This window comes from Delphinapterus leucas, chromosome 10 (genome assembly GCF_059928025.1).
Source record: "Delphinapterus leucas isolate spDelLeu-1000000601 "Yukka" chromosome 10, BTC_Dleu_Yukka2, whole genome shotgun sequence".
NCBI classification, from domain to species: Eukaryota; Metazoa; Chordata; class Mammalia; order Artiodactyla; family Monodontidae; genus Delphinapterus; species Delphinapterus leucas.
The window spans coordinates 22,208,124-22,225,722 of NC_143138.1; the positions used below are offsets into that span (position 1 = coordinate 22,208,124).

General features: G+C 45.4%; 1 protein-coding gene across 1 annotated transcript; it reads right to left on the bottom strand.

Moving 5' to 3' along the window:
• On the bottom strand, positions 1 to 15,815 carry TRIM27 (tripartite motif containing 27). Its single transcript, XM_022562132.3, has 8 exons — positions 15,124 to 15,815; positions 13,821 to 13,916; positions 12,085 to 12,315; positions 6,734 to 6,756; positions 4,324 to 4,439; positions 4,172 to 4,204; positions 2,367 to 2,393; positions 1 to 833 (listed from the first exon to the last, which is right to left on the bottom strand). Exons 1-8 carry the CDS (start codon positions 15,541 to 15,543, stop codon positions 238 to 240), a joined length of 1,542 nt encoding a protein of 513 aa, XP_022417840.1. The 5' UTR covers positions 15,544 to 15,815; the 3' UTR covers positions 1 to 237.
• Positions 15,816 to 17,599: the final 1,784 nt, after the last annotated feature.

The following is a 17,599-nucleotide window of genomic DNA, read 5'->3' on the forward strand; positions in this document are numbered from 1 at the left end:
TGGAGGTGGACATGTGGTTTTTATTTCCGGGCAATCTTAATACTTCTCATTACATCTCACAATTTTCGTGGGAAGGGAGGGGATGGCAGAGAACATGGACATCCTGTCTTGCACTGCAGGGCTCGGAAAGTGGTAAGGACATCCAGCTGTGATGGGCAGGAAGTGTCAAGGCAACAGGATGCCTTATGCCTGGGGTAGGAGTATGGTCAATGGCCCTTTTGGCCTGAGTTCACCTCCTCAAGGGGAGGTCTCCATGGAATGACCATGATTCCCAACATGGCCAGAAAACCCATCGATCCCACTCATGGGGCAGATGATCAGAGGAGCTGCGCTCTTCCCTCCCGAGTAACTCAGACTGAAGTAGGGCCGGACAGGCCCACAGAAGGTAGCATGAGAGAAAGTAAAGGTGTGACACCTCTCTGTCACATTGTAGAAGGAGACCTCGCCAGCATCATAGTCCAAAAAAATCCCCACCCGTTGGAGAGGGGTCCGCAGGGGGAGGGCAGTCATTGGGGAGGTAAGAGCCCAGTACTCTTTCCCATACCACAAGGACACTGCCCAGAATCCATTCTGGGGGGCCGAGGTTACTCCGCCTTTTCTGCACACTGAGTCTTCACAGACACCTATGGTCCACTTGGCTTTATCTCCCACCTCTACCTCCCAATAATGTCTCCCAGCGATGAAGCATGGAGAGCCCAAGACACAGGGAAACAGATTGAACCGCTCAGGGTTGTCAGGCAGGTCCTGCTGGAGGTAACTGTACCGCACTTGCCGCAGGTTATCAGAGAGGATCAGGCTGGGGTAGGCCGTGTCTGGATCCAGAGTCACATCCACTGCAGAGGAATAGAAGGGCAGAGGAAGGTCAGCCGAGAGCCAGGAAAGCCCACTCTGAACACCCAGCTTTTCTCCTACCCGCTAAGAAGAGAATATGAGCTCTCCAACAAAGGCACATTCATCTTACACTCAATTACATCCTGAAATTGACATTCCAAAAGTTACTGTTTGGATTAGCTAGTTACTTCTTTTAGCTAGGATATATTGAAAGTACTGAAATTTTTACCTCTATTTGCTTTTTCACATCTTAAACCACAATATCCATTATTAAGCTGAATTTGAGGTTTTCTTACATGTATGTCCAATCCCTTAATCTAAAAGTCTTGGGGACCAGAAGTTTCACAGAATACAGAATTTAGATAGACAGGGTATGGTACAGCGCTCTACAACCAAATATCAACAGATCTGCTATGAAACATATGAATGTTCACATTACATCGGATAAAGGCACTAGTCCCACATGCATCTTACAATCATGTGGTGGTTTCCTGTTTTAAAATCACTGGCATATATTCTCTCATTTGCTCTTCATACCTGGTTCAGAAGGAAGACTCCCAAACATTCTCTCTCTGAACCAAAGCTCAGCTAGGTTGACCGATTCCCACAAAAGATTGATGACAGGCAACTGGTGGAGGTGACCAAGAACCCCAGAGGCTTGGTTTTTGGTTCAAAAATCTGTTCACAACAGTTGCCCATTTTTTCCCTCATGTCATGGGTATACCTCATATCTCCAACCAGACATTTAACTCCAAGGATAGGTCAGTGTCTTATGCTCTTTTGTTCCCTCTACAGTACCCTGCACAACATTAGGAAATGTAAGACATAAGCAAAGTATTCAAGTAATATTTGTTGAAAGAATTAAATGTGGATTACAGCCAGGGGATATCAATGAAAGAAGACCCATTGTATGTAGAGTCCCTCTGTTCATGAGGAGGATCTCATGAAACAGAAGGCGGTCCTGTGACTGTGGAAAGTACAAACCTCAGTTCTGAGTACCTATGAGGTCACAGATTTACCCAGTGTCTCTGAACCTGAGGTGTTGGTGATGGTCAAGGAGAGGGAGAGTTTCAACTCTTGCTCTGAGGCACAGAGAAGGGATGACAGCAGATTCCTCTTAGGCTGTCCCTAGCACTCAGAATAAGAGGTGAGCTCAGTAGTTTTGGAAGGATGACTGCCTTTTGTAAACCACACACTGCCCAAGGCTAAGTGGGTAGAGCAGCATACCAGTGTACTAGCAGTGGCAGTGCTCTACTTTTTGGAAACTGTAGTTTCACCTCTATAATCCTTCATAGCTCCTGAGTTTGATTTCCTCCTATTCAAAGGTCCATGGTTTCAGCTCTGAAGCACTTTAGGAGGCAAAGATATTACAAACCCATAGAAACAACTGATGTATTTTTGTGATTATTATCATTTTTCATACATGTAACCTAAAGGATCCTAATTAGGCACTTTCCAAAATCATTCACAATAATAGTTACGTTGATAAGGATTTTTACTCCTTTTTCCAAATGGTTTTGTCTCCTATCACCCACCTGAGTATAACTGGGCCTCTCTCAATTCTAAAAAACAAAAGAGAGAAGAAGTTACAGAAGTCATCTGAATATTTCCAGGAATACCTAAGAGATGGAGCTTTGGTTAGAGTCATCATAAAGCAATGGTTTCCATTAGACACCCCAGAACCCCTGTTGTCAGTCATGCACTGATTTCTTCATACAGTGTATGATTCCATCTTCCAGCCTAGAGCTCAAAGGGAAGAGGGATTGGAAACTTTGGGCAGAAGAATAACGACATGCCCGAGATTGGTAGCCTATGGGGCCAAACTGAGCCAAGATTAAGGATTCCACCCTCCAGTGGGCCAGCTGGCTCTGCAGGGGGAGATGGAGGTTCCAAGTCCGCATCATAGATAACTCTTGGCTTTCATAAGCAACCTGTTCTAGGGGATGAGTGGTTCAAGTGACATCCACTACCAAGCTGGAGCAAACAAGACCATTTGCAGTAAAATGCTTTTACAGTTAAAAAAGCATTTTCACAGATACGTTCTCAGTGAGCCTTTTAAGTGACAGGAGAAGAGTAGGAAAAATAAATGAGTCAGATCAAGGAACGTCATGTCTGAGCTTCTGGTATTAAGTGGAGTTTCTCCCTGTTTTGCTTGTGAGCATTCCCTAAGTCTACATTGCTAGATGTGAAAAAAGTATGTATCTGAAAAGATACAATGCAAATAAAGTTTTAGCATATACAGGAAATTATCAGAATTATGGGGATTTGTAATTTGTACTAAATGAGAAAAGGGATTACCTACATATAAGGATTTCAAATTCTACCACGCTGCCTAGAATTTTAGCATTTAGTATACAGCCATATGTGCTGTATGCTCATACGTGATCACGAGCAGAAAATTTTGTACTAGGAAGAGCATCCCTTAAATACCTTGAACATTTTATTTAATAAACATAAATGTAGGGTTTATTACGTGTCAGGCTCCATTCTAAAAGGCTTTAGAAATGGTAACTAATTTAACTTAATCCTTACAACCCTGTGAGGTAAGAGCTACTATCCTCCTCATTTTACAGATGAGGAAATTACAGTGGAGAATCCTTATCAAGTGGCAGGGCTGGGCGCAGGACCCAGGCAGCCGGACTCCTGAATCCCTGTTCCTAACCACTTCCCTCGAGGTTCTGCCTCAATCAGTGCTGCTTGATTCCTCCTGTCCTGGTCAGCACCAGTGCCCACACACAGCAGAAACTATAAATTATAACCACAAACACTAACTCAAATGAAATGTAGCTAGGATAGTTTCTGTTCATTCTCTTTCTCAATTAAAAATAATTTTAAATAATCAAACTAATTCTGGATTAATTATTGGATTGCATATTTTTATCTTCCATTAATGTAGATTAAGAAATGAGTGCAGGGCTTCCCTGGTGGCGCAGTGGTTGGGAGTCCGCCTGCCGATGCGGGGGACACGGGTTCGTGCCCCAGTCCGGGAGGATCCCACATGCCGCAGAGCGGCTGGGCCCGTGAGCCATGGCCGCTGAGCCTCGGCGTCCGGAGCCTGTGCTCCGCAGCGGGAGAGGCCATAACGGTGAGAGGCCCGCGTACCGCAAAAAAAAAAAAAAAAAAAAAAAAAAAAAAAAAAGAAATGAGTGCATATAGTTAAAAGGCTTCAAATTGAAACAAGAGGCTATTAATTGAAAAAATTAACAAAGCAAAAAGGAAGATGTAAAGTATGAGGGGAGGCCGGCCAGCGGGTATCGCGCATTTCCCATTTTCCCACACTTTAGCGTTCATCTTCCCAGGAAACTTCAACGTCAAAAGCCCATTAAGTAGATAAATTTACCTTGGATTTTCTCCATATCTGACTGCATTTTTTCTAAGGAGAGAAAAGAAGATGTTTAGTTTGCATCCCATTATCTGGCTGGAAAATACATCCTCTCAGGCAATACAGTTATTGAGAGCATAAACCCTCATGGATCCCTCTTCTTACATTACCTGTGAACTGCTTTAGACTCTCAGTCAAGAACAGACACTTCTGGGCAAAAATGTGGATTTTCTCTTGCAGATCTGGAGGTGTGATCCAGGGTTCAGGGATCCTGATTCTTTCAGCCCTAAGTTTTAAAAAAAAAAGCAACAAAAAAACAAGTGAATCCCTCCCCCAACTCCACAACCTTTCAGGGTCCAGGACAAACCTGGCTAAACTGGCCAACACAGGTGGACAATCTTTAAAAGCAGCCACTCTAGTCTTTTTCCTATTCTCCTTCTAGACTACGATCCTCTGGACCAGAACAGGAGAGACATCTTATTCACCTTCTTATTCCCCCACAGTACTAGCTCCTGGCTTTTCACGTGGCATGTCCTCAAAGATTTACTGAATTAAACTGAATATAAGCCTGACCTTGCCAGAAAGCACTAGATTCCATGATAAAGTCCTTGATATTTGTGGTGGGCAACGACCCATAATCCTCAGGCTCCCAAATATGGAAAGAATGACATCTTCAGACAGATAGGTACTCTCTGGACAATACCCAGTTACCCACCACCCCCCTCAAGGGGTCTATGGCAAAGACTGACTGCTAGTTGCCCACCCAATATGCCTTCTCCCATCTTCCAAATTTTACTGGGTTCATGCCTGACTGGTCTAAATTTGACCTTGTGACTCAGTTCTGGCCAATGAGAGGTAAGAAGTATCTTGCGGTAATTTGAGAAGTCTGCTTAAAAAGGAATGTGGGGCTTCCCTGGCGGTTCAGTGGTTAAGAATCCGCCTGCCAATGCTAGGGGACACGGGTTCGAGCTCTGGTCCGGGAAGATCCCACATGCCACGGAGCAACTAAGCCCATGCGCCACAACTACTGAGCCTGCGCTCTACAGCCCGTGAGCCACAACTACTGAGCCCACATGCTGCAACTACTGAAGCCCGCGTGCCTAGAGCCCGTGCTCTGCAACAAGAGAAGCCACCACAATGAGAAGCCCGTGCACTGCAACGAAGAGTAGCCCCTTCTCGCCGCAACTAGAGAAAGCCCGCGCGCAGCAACAAAGACCGAATGCAGCCAAAAATAAATAAATAAAAAAATTTTTTTTAAAAGGTTTCTGGTTATATAAAATAATAAAATAAAATAAAAAGGTATGTGATGTGACTTATCTTCTTCCTGCTGGTTAGCATTCTAGGAACTATCTTGGACTGTAAGAATGAGGACTGTATCTTACAGATGACAGAAGGGTAAATGGAAAGAAACCCCAGAGTCTGATGATCACTGGAGCCACCAAACCAGCCCTGGGCTACCTACTTGCACATTTTTAATGGTGACAAAATTTTAAAATTATGTTTAAGCCTTAAGCCAACGAAATTTTGGGTTTCCTAACTCAGAGAGCCAAACCCAAACCTTAACGTCCCAAAATGCTAGAATCGAAAGGATCTATCTCCCTGTTTGTTCAGAGCTAGACTGGTACCAAAAAGTTAAAGTAGTAGTAAAAGTGAAGGGAGTATTTGTTGGGGTCACTTGGCAGGGACTAGTACAAGTTCCAGCTCATCACCATCCCATCTCAGCAGCCCTCAAAAAGCTCAGTTCTATCAACAGTTCTGTCCACATAGCCCTCCCAGCCATCCTACCCCATCTATGTGCCACCCCCCCATATCTCCTCCAATGCTCCCGCATAATCAAGCTGCATTTCCTCTGGAGGGTTTTCACCCTTCAGGGTTTTAATTAGCTTCAAAGTTCAGTTCCCTCAAAGTCAGGCTCCGCCCCAGTAGGTACCAAATATTATGCCCCCAAGGCCTATCCCATTTGTCCTTGCCATCCAACCCTGAAAACATAATTTAATCTTGGCTTCTTGCACATTCTGGGCTTCTCCTGCTTGGTCATGTCCCAATTCCCAGGTAGCTCTTCCTCACTTTCCATCTGATGATACAGTAGAGAAATAATGAGAACAAGAGCCAGAATCCAGGTAACTCATCACTCATTATATAACTCTGAGCTGGTCTCCCTTTTCTTAGACCATATTTTCCCCATTACAGAAAAAAGAAAGAGTCAGAAACAGAGACACAGAGAGACAGAGATAACAAAAAAGAAAGGATTCTGAAATGTTTAGGAAACAAAAACTATAAAATACCCTTGCACTTTGCCTAAGTCCCTGTAAGTCTCTACCCTCTCCATAGAAGTGTCCTCCCAAATGGACCCCCTACTCCACCCCTTACCCTTATAATTTGTCAATAATTCCTGAGTTTTACTGAGAAGAGCTGCACTCCATCTAGTTCTTTGCACACTAGTGACTCGCTTCAGGGACAGGCGGGACATGTGTCAACTTGGTAAGATGCCCTCAGGCTCTGGGCTCCTTCCAGAATTTCTAAGTATGAGGGAAAATCTTTTCAGGCTTGATTTAGCACGGGGGAGAGAGAAAACTGTACCTGTTCAACGTGTCTCCGATGTCCTATAAGAGAAAGGAAAAGGATAAGCATGAGAAATCATTCCTAACTTCCACTTTCTCTCACAGATGTTTGTTGAAAACCCAACTATGGGGTGGCTCTCCTGGGAGAAACCAGGGAGACAAGGAGCACAACTCACGGTCCAGGAGCTAAAAACTGGGCAGAGGAAACTGGGCTGCACACTATTCGCTATTCTAGCACTTCCTGCGCTCTCCTCCTGCACACTGGTCAAGGATCTCAAGATTTCAAATTTACTGACTCAAGCATCCCACCCTTGGACCACAACTGCCTGCCTGTCTAGCTTGATTTCTTTGACGTGTTACTGTGAAATCATTTCAAATACACAGAAAAGCTGCTAGCACAAAGAGCTCCTGTATACTCTTTCTCCCAGACATATTTATCTTTAGAATCATTTGAGAGGTCATTGTTTATATTATATCCCTTTACCCCTTTATGATTCTGTACCTCCTAAGAGCAAGTACATTTTCTTATATAACTATAGTACAGTTATCAAACTCAGGAAGCTGAATATTGATACATTTGTATAATCAACAGTCCATAACCTAATTTAATTGTCTTATTAATATTCTTTACAGCTACTCCCCTCCCCACTCAGGTAATCCAGGATCGTTCATTGCATTTTTATGATGACATGTGTCTATAGTCTGGAGTGGCTTTTGTGACACATTGCCTCAACACTGGCTAATTATTTTATAGAATATCTCTCTATTTGGGTTTCCCAGATATTGCTGTCATGATTAAACTAAAGTGTACTCTTTTTTTCTTTTTACTTCATTTATTTATTTATTATTTATTTTTGGCTGTGTTGGGTCTTTGCTGCACGCGGGCTTTCTTTAGTTGCAGCGAGCGGGGGCTACTCTGTTGTGGTGCGTGGGCTTCTCATTGCAGGTGGCTTCTCTTGTTGCGGAGCACGGGCTCTAGGCGAGTGGGCTCTAGGCGAGCGGGCTCAGTAGTTGTGGCGCATGGGCTTAGTTGCTCCACGGCATGTGGGATCTTCCCAGACCAGGACTCGAATGTGTGTCCCCTGCATTGGCAGGTGGATTCTTAACCTCTGCACCACTCAGGAAGTCCTCAAGTTGTACCGTCTTTGACTAGATATGCTGTTTGCTTCTAAATAAACATGATATTCACTTGTCCCTTATTGGTGATATTTTATAGCTACTATTTTTCCTTTTGTAATTAACAAGTAATCTAAAAGTGATACTTTGAAATTATGTTAATATGCCAGTCCCTATCAAACTCCCCCTCCCCTTAGGTTTAGCATCTGTCGATAATTATTGTCTAAATTAACTTTTAATATGATAGTTGCCTAATGATCATTTTCTACCTTCAAAATTCCTTCTAGTGCTTCCCTGGTGGTGCAGTGGTTAAGAATCCGCCTCCCAATGCAGGGGTCACCGTTTGATCCCTGGTCTGGCAAGATCCCGCATGCCACGGAGCAACTAAGCCCATGGGCCACAACTACTGCCACAACTACTGAAGCCCACGTGCCTAGAGCCCGTGTGCTGTAACAGAAGCCACTGCAATTAGAAGCCCACGTACCACAACAAAGAGTAGCCCCTGCTCGCAGCAACTAGAGAAAGCCCACGTGCAACAACGAAGACCCAACGCAGCCAAAAATAAATAAATAAATAAAATTTTAAAATTTCTTCTACATTACTTAGTCAACATTCTACTGGAGGGAAGAATTTTCCCTTATTTATTATTAGTATGGACCCATCAATTCGTACTTTATTCAATGGGTTATAATCCATCACTGTTCTTATTTATATTGGTGCTCAAAATATCCGAGATGTGGCCAGAGAGAGTCTGTCACTCTTTCTCGTAACTCCTCTCATCACATTCTCCCCATTCCCATTATTTTCTGATTTATCCTTCCAGTCTTCCCTTTGCAAAAATAAACAGATACATGTATTTTCCAATTATCTCATCTTTCTTACACAAAAAGTAGCACACTCTATATTCTGCACTTTGATTTTTTTCACTTACCAATATATTATAGAAACCACTCTGTATCAGTTCATAGGTATATTTCTTTTTTACAGTTGCCTAATATTCCTGTGTGAGTGTGTGTATACATATGTACAATGTTAAATACAGGTAGACAATAGTGAACATCTTGCCCACTTCCTGACCTCAGTGGGAATGCTCTAATTTTCCCACATTAAGTAAGATTCAGCTTACTTTTCAAGTGACTACTACCATGACCCCTCTTCCCCATGGAGCCCACAACCCCTCTTTTTTCTCTACTTTTACTTATCATCCAGTTTTTTTTTAAATAAATAAATTTATTTATTTATTTTTGGCTGTGTTGGGTTTTAGTTGCTGCACACGGGCTTTCTCTAGTCGTGGCGAGTGGCGTCTACTCTTTGTTGCGGTGAGCGGGCTTCTCATTGTTGTGGAGCACAGGCTCTAGGCACACAGGCTTCAGTAGTTGTGGCATGCAGGCTCAGTACTTGTGGCTCACGGGCTTTAGAGGACAGGCTCAGTAGTTGTGGCTCATGGGCTTAGGTGCAGTTGCTCCGCGGCATGTGGGATCTTCCCGGACAAGGGCTCGAAGCTGTGTTCCCTGCATTGGCAGGTGGATTCTTAACCACTGCGCCACCAGTGAAGTCCCTATCATCCAGTTTTGATTTCATGGTCCATGTGTTCAAAAATATTCTCACAAATACCTTCTACCTTAAAAACATGGGCAAACCCATAAAGATACAAATTAGTGGTTGCCACTAGGTAAAAAGGAATGAAGAATGACTGTCTAATGGGTACGAGGTCTCCTTTCGAGGTAATGAAAGTGTTCTGGAATTACATAGCTGTGATGGTTGCACAACACTGAGTTTACTAAATGTACTAAGTTGTACACTTTGAAATGATTAAAATGGTGAATTCAGGTTATGTATATTTTATCACAATCAAAAAACCAAAAAACAACAAAACAAAAAGCTCAAATCTTGCAAAGCCCTAATCCTGGATGAGCCCAACTACCTGCTCTCCCTATGCCTGGCACCAAGCAGTAACAGTCTGAAAAAGCAGGGACAAGAAAAAGGTCACACAACTGGGCAGACAAGTCCCAGTATAAACTGACGTCCACTGTCCAAATAATTCTAATACATCTCACAAACCAGATGGCTTTCCCATACTCTGAAACAATAATTTCAGAACTTTCCCACATTCTTCAAAGCTCATATTTTCTCTAATCCCTGCTCAATGGGAGCAGATGGTCCTGCTTTTCTAACTTCAAAAGAGAATAAGAGCCAACGGGGGACTTCCCTGGTGGCGCAGTGGTTAATCTGCCTTCCAATGGCAGGGACTCAGGTTCGAGCCGTGGTCCGGGAAGATCCCACAGGCCACGGAGCAACTAAGCCTGTGCGCCACAACTACTGAGCCTGCGCTCTACAGCCCGCGAGCCACAGCTACTGAAGCCGTGTACCTAGAGCCCGTGCTCTGCGACAAAGAGAAGCCACCACAACGAGAAGCCCGCGCACCGCAACGAAGAGTAGCCCCCGCTCACTGCAACTAGAGAAAGCCCTCACGCAGCAATGGAGACACAAATGCAGCCAAAATAAATAAATAAAATAAATTTATTTTAAAAAAAGCCAACGGGTTTTAGCGACCAAAGTGCACAACATGCCTGCATCTACCTGCCCCCATCATCCTTTCTTCCCATACAACAGAGGATCTTCCAAAACTAAGTCCCACACATATGCTTTAGTCACCTTTCCCTTCTGCCTTCTCAAAACAGCACATTAGTGATTAATTCATCCTATAGCTTCAGTAATTTTCTTCACCTGAATCCTTACAACATAGGTGCTCCTTTCCACATTTTCTTTTAAAATATGTTTAGCTAGTTTCTTTAAGCATCCCCTCCCCATAAAGCCCCACAATCCTACCTCATCTCCGAGTATTTTTTTTAATATCTCCTTCACAGTCTTACTTCTTGAAATAGTCATTTACTCTTCAGTTTCCATTCACCCTCTGTCACCACAACTCTCCCTCATGTGGCTCCTGACCAAATTATTCCACTGTGGCAGAATATCAATGATTATCTGAGATGAAAATCATTGAGATGATAATGATTATTATCAAGATTATCAATAATGCCCATGTTTTTAAACCAAATGTATCTCAGCCCTTATATTATTTCACCTCAACTGCATTAGATTCTGTTGTCCACTCCCTCCTTCCTGAAACATTCTTCCTCCCTTGCCACATTCTCTGGTCAACTGTTCGCTTTGCAAGCTCTTCCTTCTCTCCCTGGCAATTAAATATTGGTGTTAGTTAAGGCTCAAGATTAAGACTTCTCGTTTTAATCTAAAGCAGGAATCAGTGAACTTCTTCTAAGGAAAAGGCCATACAGTCTGTCACAACTTCTCAACTCTGCTGCAACAGACAATACATAAATGAATGGGCGTGGCTATGTTCCAATAAAAAGTATGGATAATGAAATTCAAATTTTATAGAATTTCACGTATCATGAAATAACATCCTTCTGATTTTTCCCCAACCATTCAAAACTGTAAAAAGCATACTTAGCTTGTAGAACATACAAAAACAGGTGGCGGGCCATAATTTGCTGACCCTAACCCTATCCTATCAGCCCCTTTTTAATGGCGTTTATCAACACCAATGATACTTGTTTGCTCACTTCTTTATCATATGATCTCAACATTAGAATTTAAGTTTCAGGAGAGCTTATTCACCACTTAATTCCGGTGCCTAGACTAGTGCCTGACCCAGAATAGACAATTCATATGCATTGAATGAACAAATGACAGTCAGGCATCAGCTCATTTCCAGTGGTCTTCCTGGGTTGGGTGCATTGCAGCTTTATCACCTGCACTACCAAGATTAAATCACAAGACTGCTTGGGCTGACCACTCCCACTCAAGCGTTTCTTTGTTTTGTAGCTGTGGTAATACACACATACATGTTAAAATTACAGGGTAACTGGAGTGAGGAGGGTCTTTAAATGACATGTGGGCCAGACCCCTCATTACATAATGAGTAGATGAGGTCACTGAGGCCCAGAGAGGTTGAGAGCCTGTGATCAGACCACTTATCAGTGCAGGATGGGCCTGGGCATTAGGCCTCCCTTTTGCCCTTTCCATGAGACAGTGCAACTGACTGACCCAAGCTGTGTCAACCAGGTCCTCTATCGTACATTTCCCCTCCAACATGCCCAACAGAGAGCTTGGCAAGCCCCTGCTACTCCCACAGAGTTGGCAAGGCAGTTGGGGGTCCTGGATACTGCTTGGCAAAGAGAGAAGGGAGACCTTTTAGCAGGAGCTGTCTTGGCAGGGTGCGCTAAGCCTCACCTGCAGGAGCTCCCTGGTGGGCTGCTGCTGCTTCTCTTCCAGCTGGGCGATCAGGTTGCTGAGGTGGGAGATGTTGCAAGAGAACTGAGTGATGGCACCATTGATACTGTTGTAGATGGCCAAGTCTAGCTCCTCGAGACGGGCCAGGAGGCGATACTCATGCTCCTTCAAGGAGTGATACAGCTGCTCAAACTCCCAAACGATCTTCTCCCTCTCCATCTGGGTCAGGCTCTGTGTGGATGACAGGCAAGGGCAGTGAAGAGAGGAAAGGCTACTTCTAGAGCCCTTCATATTTCTCCCCTAGCTATCCACCCCAAGACCTCATCATTTCATTCAGGTATACTATTTACTGTGCAACAGTGATGCACACGCACCTTGCTTATAAATCCTTTTCACGAACTTATACTTCTCCTGAAAGGAACAAGTCTTTCAATGCATAAACAATACAATATAATCTTAGAAATGAAAGAGTCCTTAAAGCTCAACTAATTCAGTGCTTTGCAAAGAGAATGCCATTGGCACCCTGGTGGGGGGGGGCAATTCTGCCTGCATAGGACTGTTCTTTGCATTGCAGGACATTTAGCATCCTTGCCCAACCCTCTCCAATCACTCCAACCAAACACCCACACACCACAGAGAGGAGGAGAGGGCAGTACTCACCTCGCTGAAGAACCAAAAGTCTAGTCCAACCTACCTATTTCACAAGTGAGGAAACTGAGGCCTAGAGAGGTAGTATTACTCTCTCCATCTATTCAACTGGCTACTGACAGAGCCAAGAAGTATGTCCAGGTGCCCTGATTCTCAAAGAAGGGCTGTTTCCCCCCTTTGACAATCCCCCCCAGAGAGGACACAGTGGTGTGTTTAATGACTTAAGTCCACTCAGGCTCACTAGAAGATTCTCCTTCAGTCAGACCTATTTTCAAGCAAAGGCAGCTGAGGTCTCAGTGGATTCTGTGAGCAGAACAAGTGGTGGTATCTTACGGCATCATGGGAATAAGTTCCCAGTCCAAAAGTTCTATACTACACCCTGGTCAGGACTGACAAAATTTCTCACAAGATGGTGCTAGACACTACTAGTCTAAGAGTTTGCTTTTCAGATGAAAATACCTCTAATGGATGGGAATTTGTAATATTTTATTTATTGTTCAAAACATGCTTAAACACTTAGATGGTAAACATATAAGTATATATTATAAAAGTCTCTATTTTTTTTTCCAGAACAAACCCCCCCAAATATCCCTATCACAAATCAGCACATTAGTCACTTGCTAAGGCTTTGGGAGACTAGGGGAAGGGAACAAACTGAAAAGTTCAGAACTGAACTGTCAAGAAAAGGAACATTCCAGCAAGAAGCAACAGGCAGGCTTACAGAAAGCCACTGTCAGCAACTGTCTGCAGAATGGTACAAAGGAGGCTAACTGTGCCCAAGCATCTCACCTGTATTAGCTTTGTCAGGGATCAACCTTGATCTGCACAAAGCTAGCAGATTAAACTTTTGATAGGTCAGATCTCTAGGGGTTCTAAACTCAGCTATTCCATCCTTTCCCCCAAAATGTGGGAGGGAATCCCTTGGTTCTCCAGGTGAATTCCCAACTGTCATATAAGGTTGTTCCACCCACACCTAGAAGTTCTGGGCGACGTGACTGCACAAGGTTAAGGGGAGCTTAACAGCCTCACAAAAAAAAAGAGAGTGACAGGCAGAACTGATATTACCTGTGAATTCCAAAGAACCTTACCAAGAGCTCAGCTCGTGCCTGTTCCCCCTGTGCCCGACGCCTCTTCTTTAGGTCTTTCACTCTTTTTAGGTGGTCCAGCTGGTTCTGGATTTGCTCCTAAGAAAAGCAAAAACAGGTGGGCAGTTCAAGATTAGGCAGACCATACCATCAATATGGCTATTCTGCTTATCACACGTGCAACCCACATTCCTGATGCCAAGTTCCTGGTTAGAGCCTATCCTTGGACCATACTGCCATCACCAGGGCACAGGGGTCACCAGACCTCTCCTTTGGTAGTTTGAATCTTAAATGGTGGGTCACCTACCTGCCCTTGGAAGGATACTGCATGGCTTAGTGGAAAGGTGAATGGACTAGGAGGCTTTAAGTTGTCGCTCTTTCACAGACGCGTACTGAGAAAATGACTTAACTTCTCTTATTTTCCTCTGGTGTGACATGGGCAAACACCACCTTCTCAACCTACTAGAGGGTTATCACCAGTGTGAGTAAAAGAATATTTTTGAAAGCACCATAAATGTTAAGTGAATAATTTTGCATGAATGTACTCACATTTAAACATGTACATAATTGTGTACATATTCCTGCAGTCCTCAAACACACAGATCATGCACTCCTTGAATGTTGCCTTACAACTGTTTTATATTTAATACTTTGTTTCCACGTTATTGTTTAGCTGTGCCAGTCTGTTGGTTCAAGAGTTCACAAAGGGATCCACACATCATTTTATTTCACTCAGTCTTCATAACTGTGTTATCTCCTATGAGTCTCACGGTGGTTAAATGACTTAGGTAGTAAGGAGCTCGTTCTTTTCCGTGAGCTTCTAGAAGAGGACGGAGCACAGGGAAGTGCTGGGGAATGGAGAGGTGATGGGCCTCTGCTTGATGTGTATACAGCCAGTTAACGTCCGACTGTGTTTTGTCTCAGATCATCTAGGAGCCGACAGGAGTGCGAGCGTCTCTGAAGCTTGTCGTTGTGGACGTGGTTTTACGCATATCTTTTATACCGTCAAGAGGGGTCTCCATGGGCCGTCTTTATGTATAATGTGCCCGTGAGCGGGTAAACATAGAGGCACATAAGGAAATGAGAGTGGGGGTGGGGAGACTTCTGGCTTCCTCACCAGCTACAGGTTTTCCTCCCAAATCTGAGTGCCGAGGCTCTGGAGCGGACAGAGAGGAAATGACGGCTGTGAACCACACGTCCGGCTCAGCCATTTTCTAGGCGGAAAAAAGGAAGCCCCTTTGGCTCTCTCCTCCCTTTGTCCGACTCGCGCTCCGGCCCCTCCCCGCCCCGCACGCCCGGCCCTCACCTTGAAGCCCTCCACCGCCTCCTCGAGCGGCAGCACGCTGTGGCCGCGGTGCTCGCGGGAGCGGTCGCACACCACGCAGATGGGCATCTGGTCCTCCTCGCAGTACAACTTCAGGGGCTCGCGGTGTTTCTCGCACACGCCCATCTCGCCTCCGGGCCCCGACGGCCGCTCGGTGCGCAACTGCTTCACCAGCTGGGTCACGTTGGCCAGGTGCCGGTTGGGCCGCATGTGCCGCTGCGGGAAGGTCTCCCGGCACTGGGGGCACGACACATTGGTCTCCGCCGCGCCCCAGCAGCGGGCGAGGCAGGCGCAACAGATGTTGTGGCCGCAGTCGAGCATCATGGGCTCGACAAAGTACTGCAGGCACACGGGGCAGGTGGTCTCCTGCTGTAAGCACTCGGCCACGCTCCCGGAGGCCATGGCGCGGGCCCGCAGGGGCGCACGGGCATGGGCCCCGGCGCCCAGCCCTGCGCGGAGCCCAGCTGTACCGCGCTCCCTCCCGTTCGCTGCTTCTGGGCGGCGCCGGGAGGCGAGCCCGGCTGACGGAGGGCGGCTCCTCCCCGGCCCTGATCCCAGACGCGCCCGCGCGCTGGAACCCGGCGCCGCTGCGCCCGGCCGAGGGAGCGTGGGGATATTGCGACCCCACCTAGCCCAGCGGCTATGCGAGGGGGCAGCTGGTCGGGCGCCGCCGGTTGGACTCGCAGAGCCAGGCGCTCAGAAGGATCAGGACAACGTGGCCGCGTCCGAGCAGATCCCGGCAGCCCCGCAGACCTCACCCCGGCGCGAGCGGAAGGGGCGGCTCGGGGGCGGGGCTTGGCTCAGGCCTCCTGCGCACGGCAAGATTTCCTGGACTCAGGCCTGGATGATTTCCTCCGCAGAGGTCCGCGGAGGCCTAGCCGCCCGCCCTGGGGCGGAACGCGCGGGCGCGGGAGCCTTGGATACCGGTTACAGAGGCAGGCGGTGTCCGCGGGGTGCGGCGGGGACAGGGTATCCCCTGCCTGCACGCTCCGGGCCCGCCGCCGAGCTTCGGCGGCCCTGGGCCTGGATCCCTGGTCTTTTGTTGGGTTTCCTGTCTGGTGCCCACGCCTCAGCAGAGGCGAGAGAAAGCTAGCTTTGTGTTGGTGTGGTAAGAAGAGACATCTGGCCTCCCCGGGAGGCCGGAGGGATGAGGGTTGCAGACTGAGCCCCACCCGGCCTGTGAGGAGGTTTATCAAACAAACCCCATTTACAGGCGCTCGCAATTCTGTTTCGAAAAAGAAAGGCTTAATTATCAGGCGGCAACATTTCTGTGACAGAAACAGACAAGCCCAGTTCTGCTGCTTCCTATTGTACCTAAGCAAACTGGTTTACCATTCTGAGCTTCAGTTTCCTCTCTGATGAAATGGTAATAATTATACCCCAGCAAGGAGGGAGACTTCCTTACAACTTTTACTTTTTAAACCCTAAGTATGCTTATCCATTAAAATAATAAAGTATCCACTGCAAAGAGCTGTGTTGAATAGAACCTAAACATGCTTGCTCCTTCCTGAAGTATAGGGAGATTGGGAATCCTGTGGGTGACACAGTCTCTTTTCATTATCCAGTAAAGTTAAAAAAAAAATTTTGCGTTGTTCCCTCATCCCTACCTTGGTGTTTCCTCGTTTCCTTTGCTATTTTCTCAGCATTGTCCTTCCTCTAGATTTAATTGAATTTGGGCAGGCTTGCCTGTGTTAAATTTAATTTACATTACTATACTTTGACCTAAATGATTTCAACAATGTCAGTTTGCAAATGTGTTTTAAATGAGTTAGTGACTGGTTGAATGTGACCAGTTTCCCTGTTTCTAGTCTTTTTCTCTAACCTATTTACATAACACTTCAATAACTCTTACATGTCTGTCAAGGTTCTAATTCAGGGCACACTTTTAGAATAGGAAGTGTTGTGTGCTCTCACATAGTCCAGCATACTTTATATGTCAAGTATAAAGTATACATAAATAAACTGAGGTCAGATACTTTAGTAACTCCATGAGGACAGAGACTTCTCTCCAGACCTTCTATGATCTCCATTATGCCTTGCACATAGATTTAATCACGTGAAAGGACTTCAACACTTGTTGAATTATTAGACTAATAATCAATTAACTTAATGATTCTACTGTCACATTTTATGCGTACTTCTTATCTTTATCACAGTTATTCATTTGTAAAGGGTGCAAACACAAATGCCTACTGGAGACAAGACGGTAATTTAAATGAGCAGGCCAGTCCAGGGTCGCAACAGGGAAAGATGGGGACAGCGAATAACTGGAGGACAGATGAGGCAGCTACTTCTTATTGAGAATGTGAGCCCAGCATATTGCCAAATCTTTGATTTTCAAGAGAAGGCAGAAATCTAGAGATTTATGTGAAATTGATTGACTTTCAAGTGTTGGAAACTAACCAAAAATTGTAAAAATCATCTCTGCAAGATGAAATTGACCTCCTCACCTCCAGTT

Excerpts from the sequence above, each read along its gene's own strand:
- TRIM27 (XM_022562132.3), bottom strand. The coding sequence starts at position 15,543 with ATGGCCTCCGGGAGCGTGGCCGAGTGCTTACAGCAGGAGACCACCTGC. Across the intron at positions 6,757-12,084 it reads CCACCAGGGAGCTCCTGCAG|GACATCGGAGACACGTTGAA; the intron begins GTGAGGCTTAGC and ends TTTCTCTTATAG. Across the intron at positions 2,394-4,171 it reads AGATATGGAGAAAATCCAAG|AATTGAGAGAGGCCCAGTTA; the intron begins GTAAATTTATCT and ends TTTGTTTTTTAG.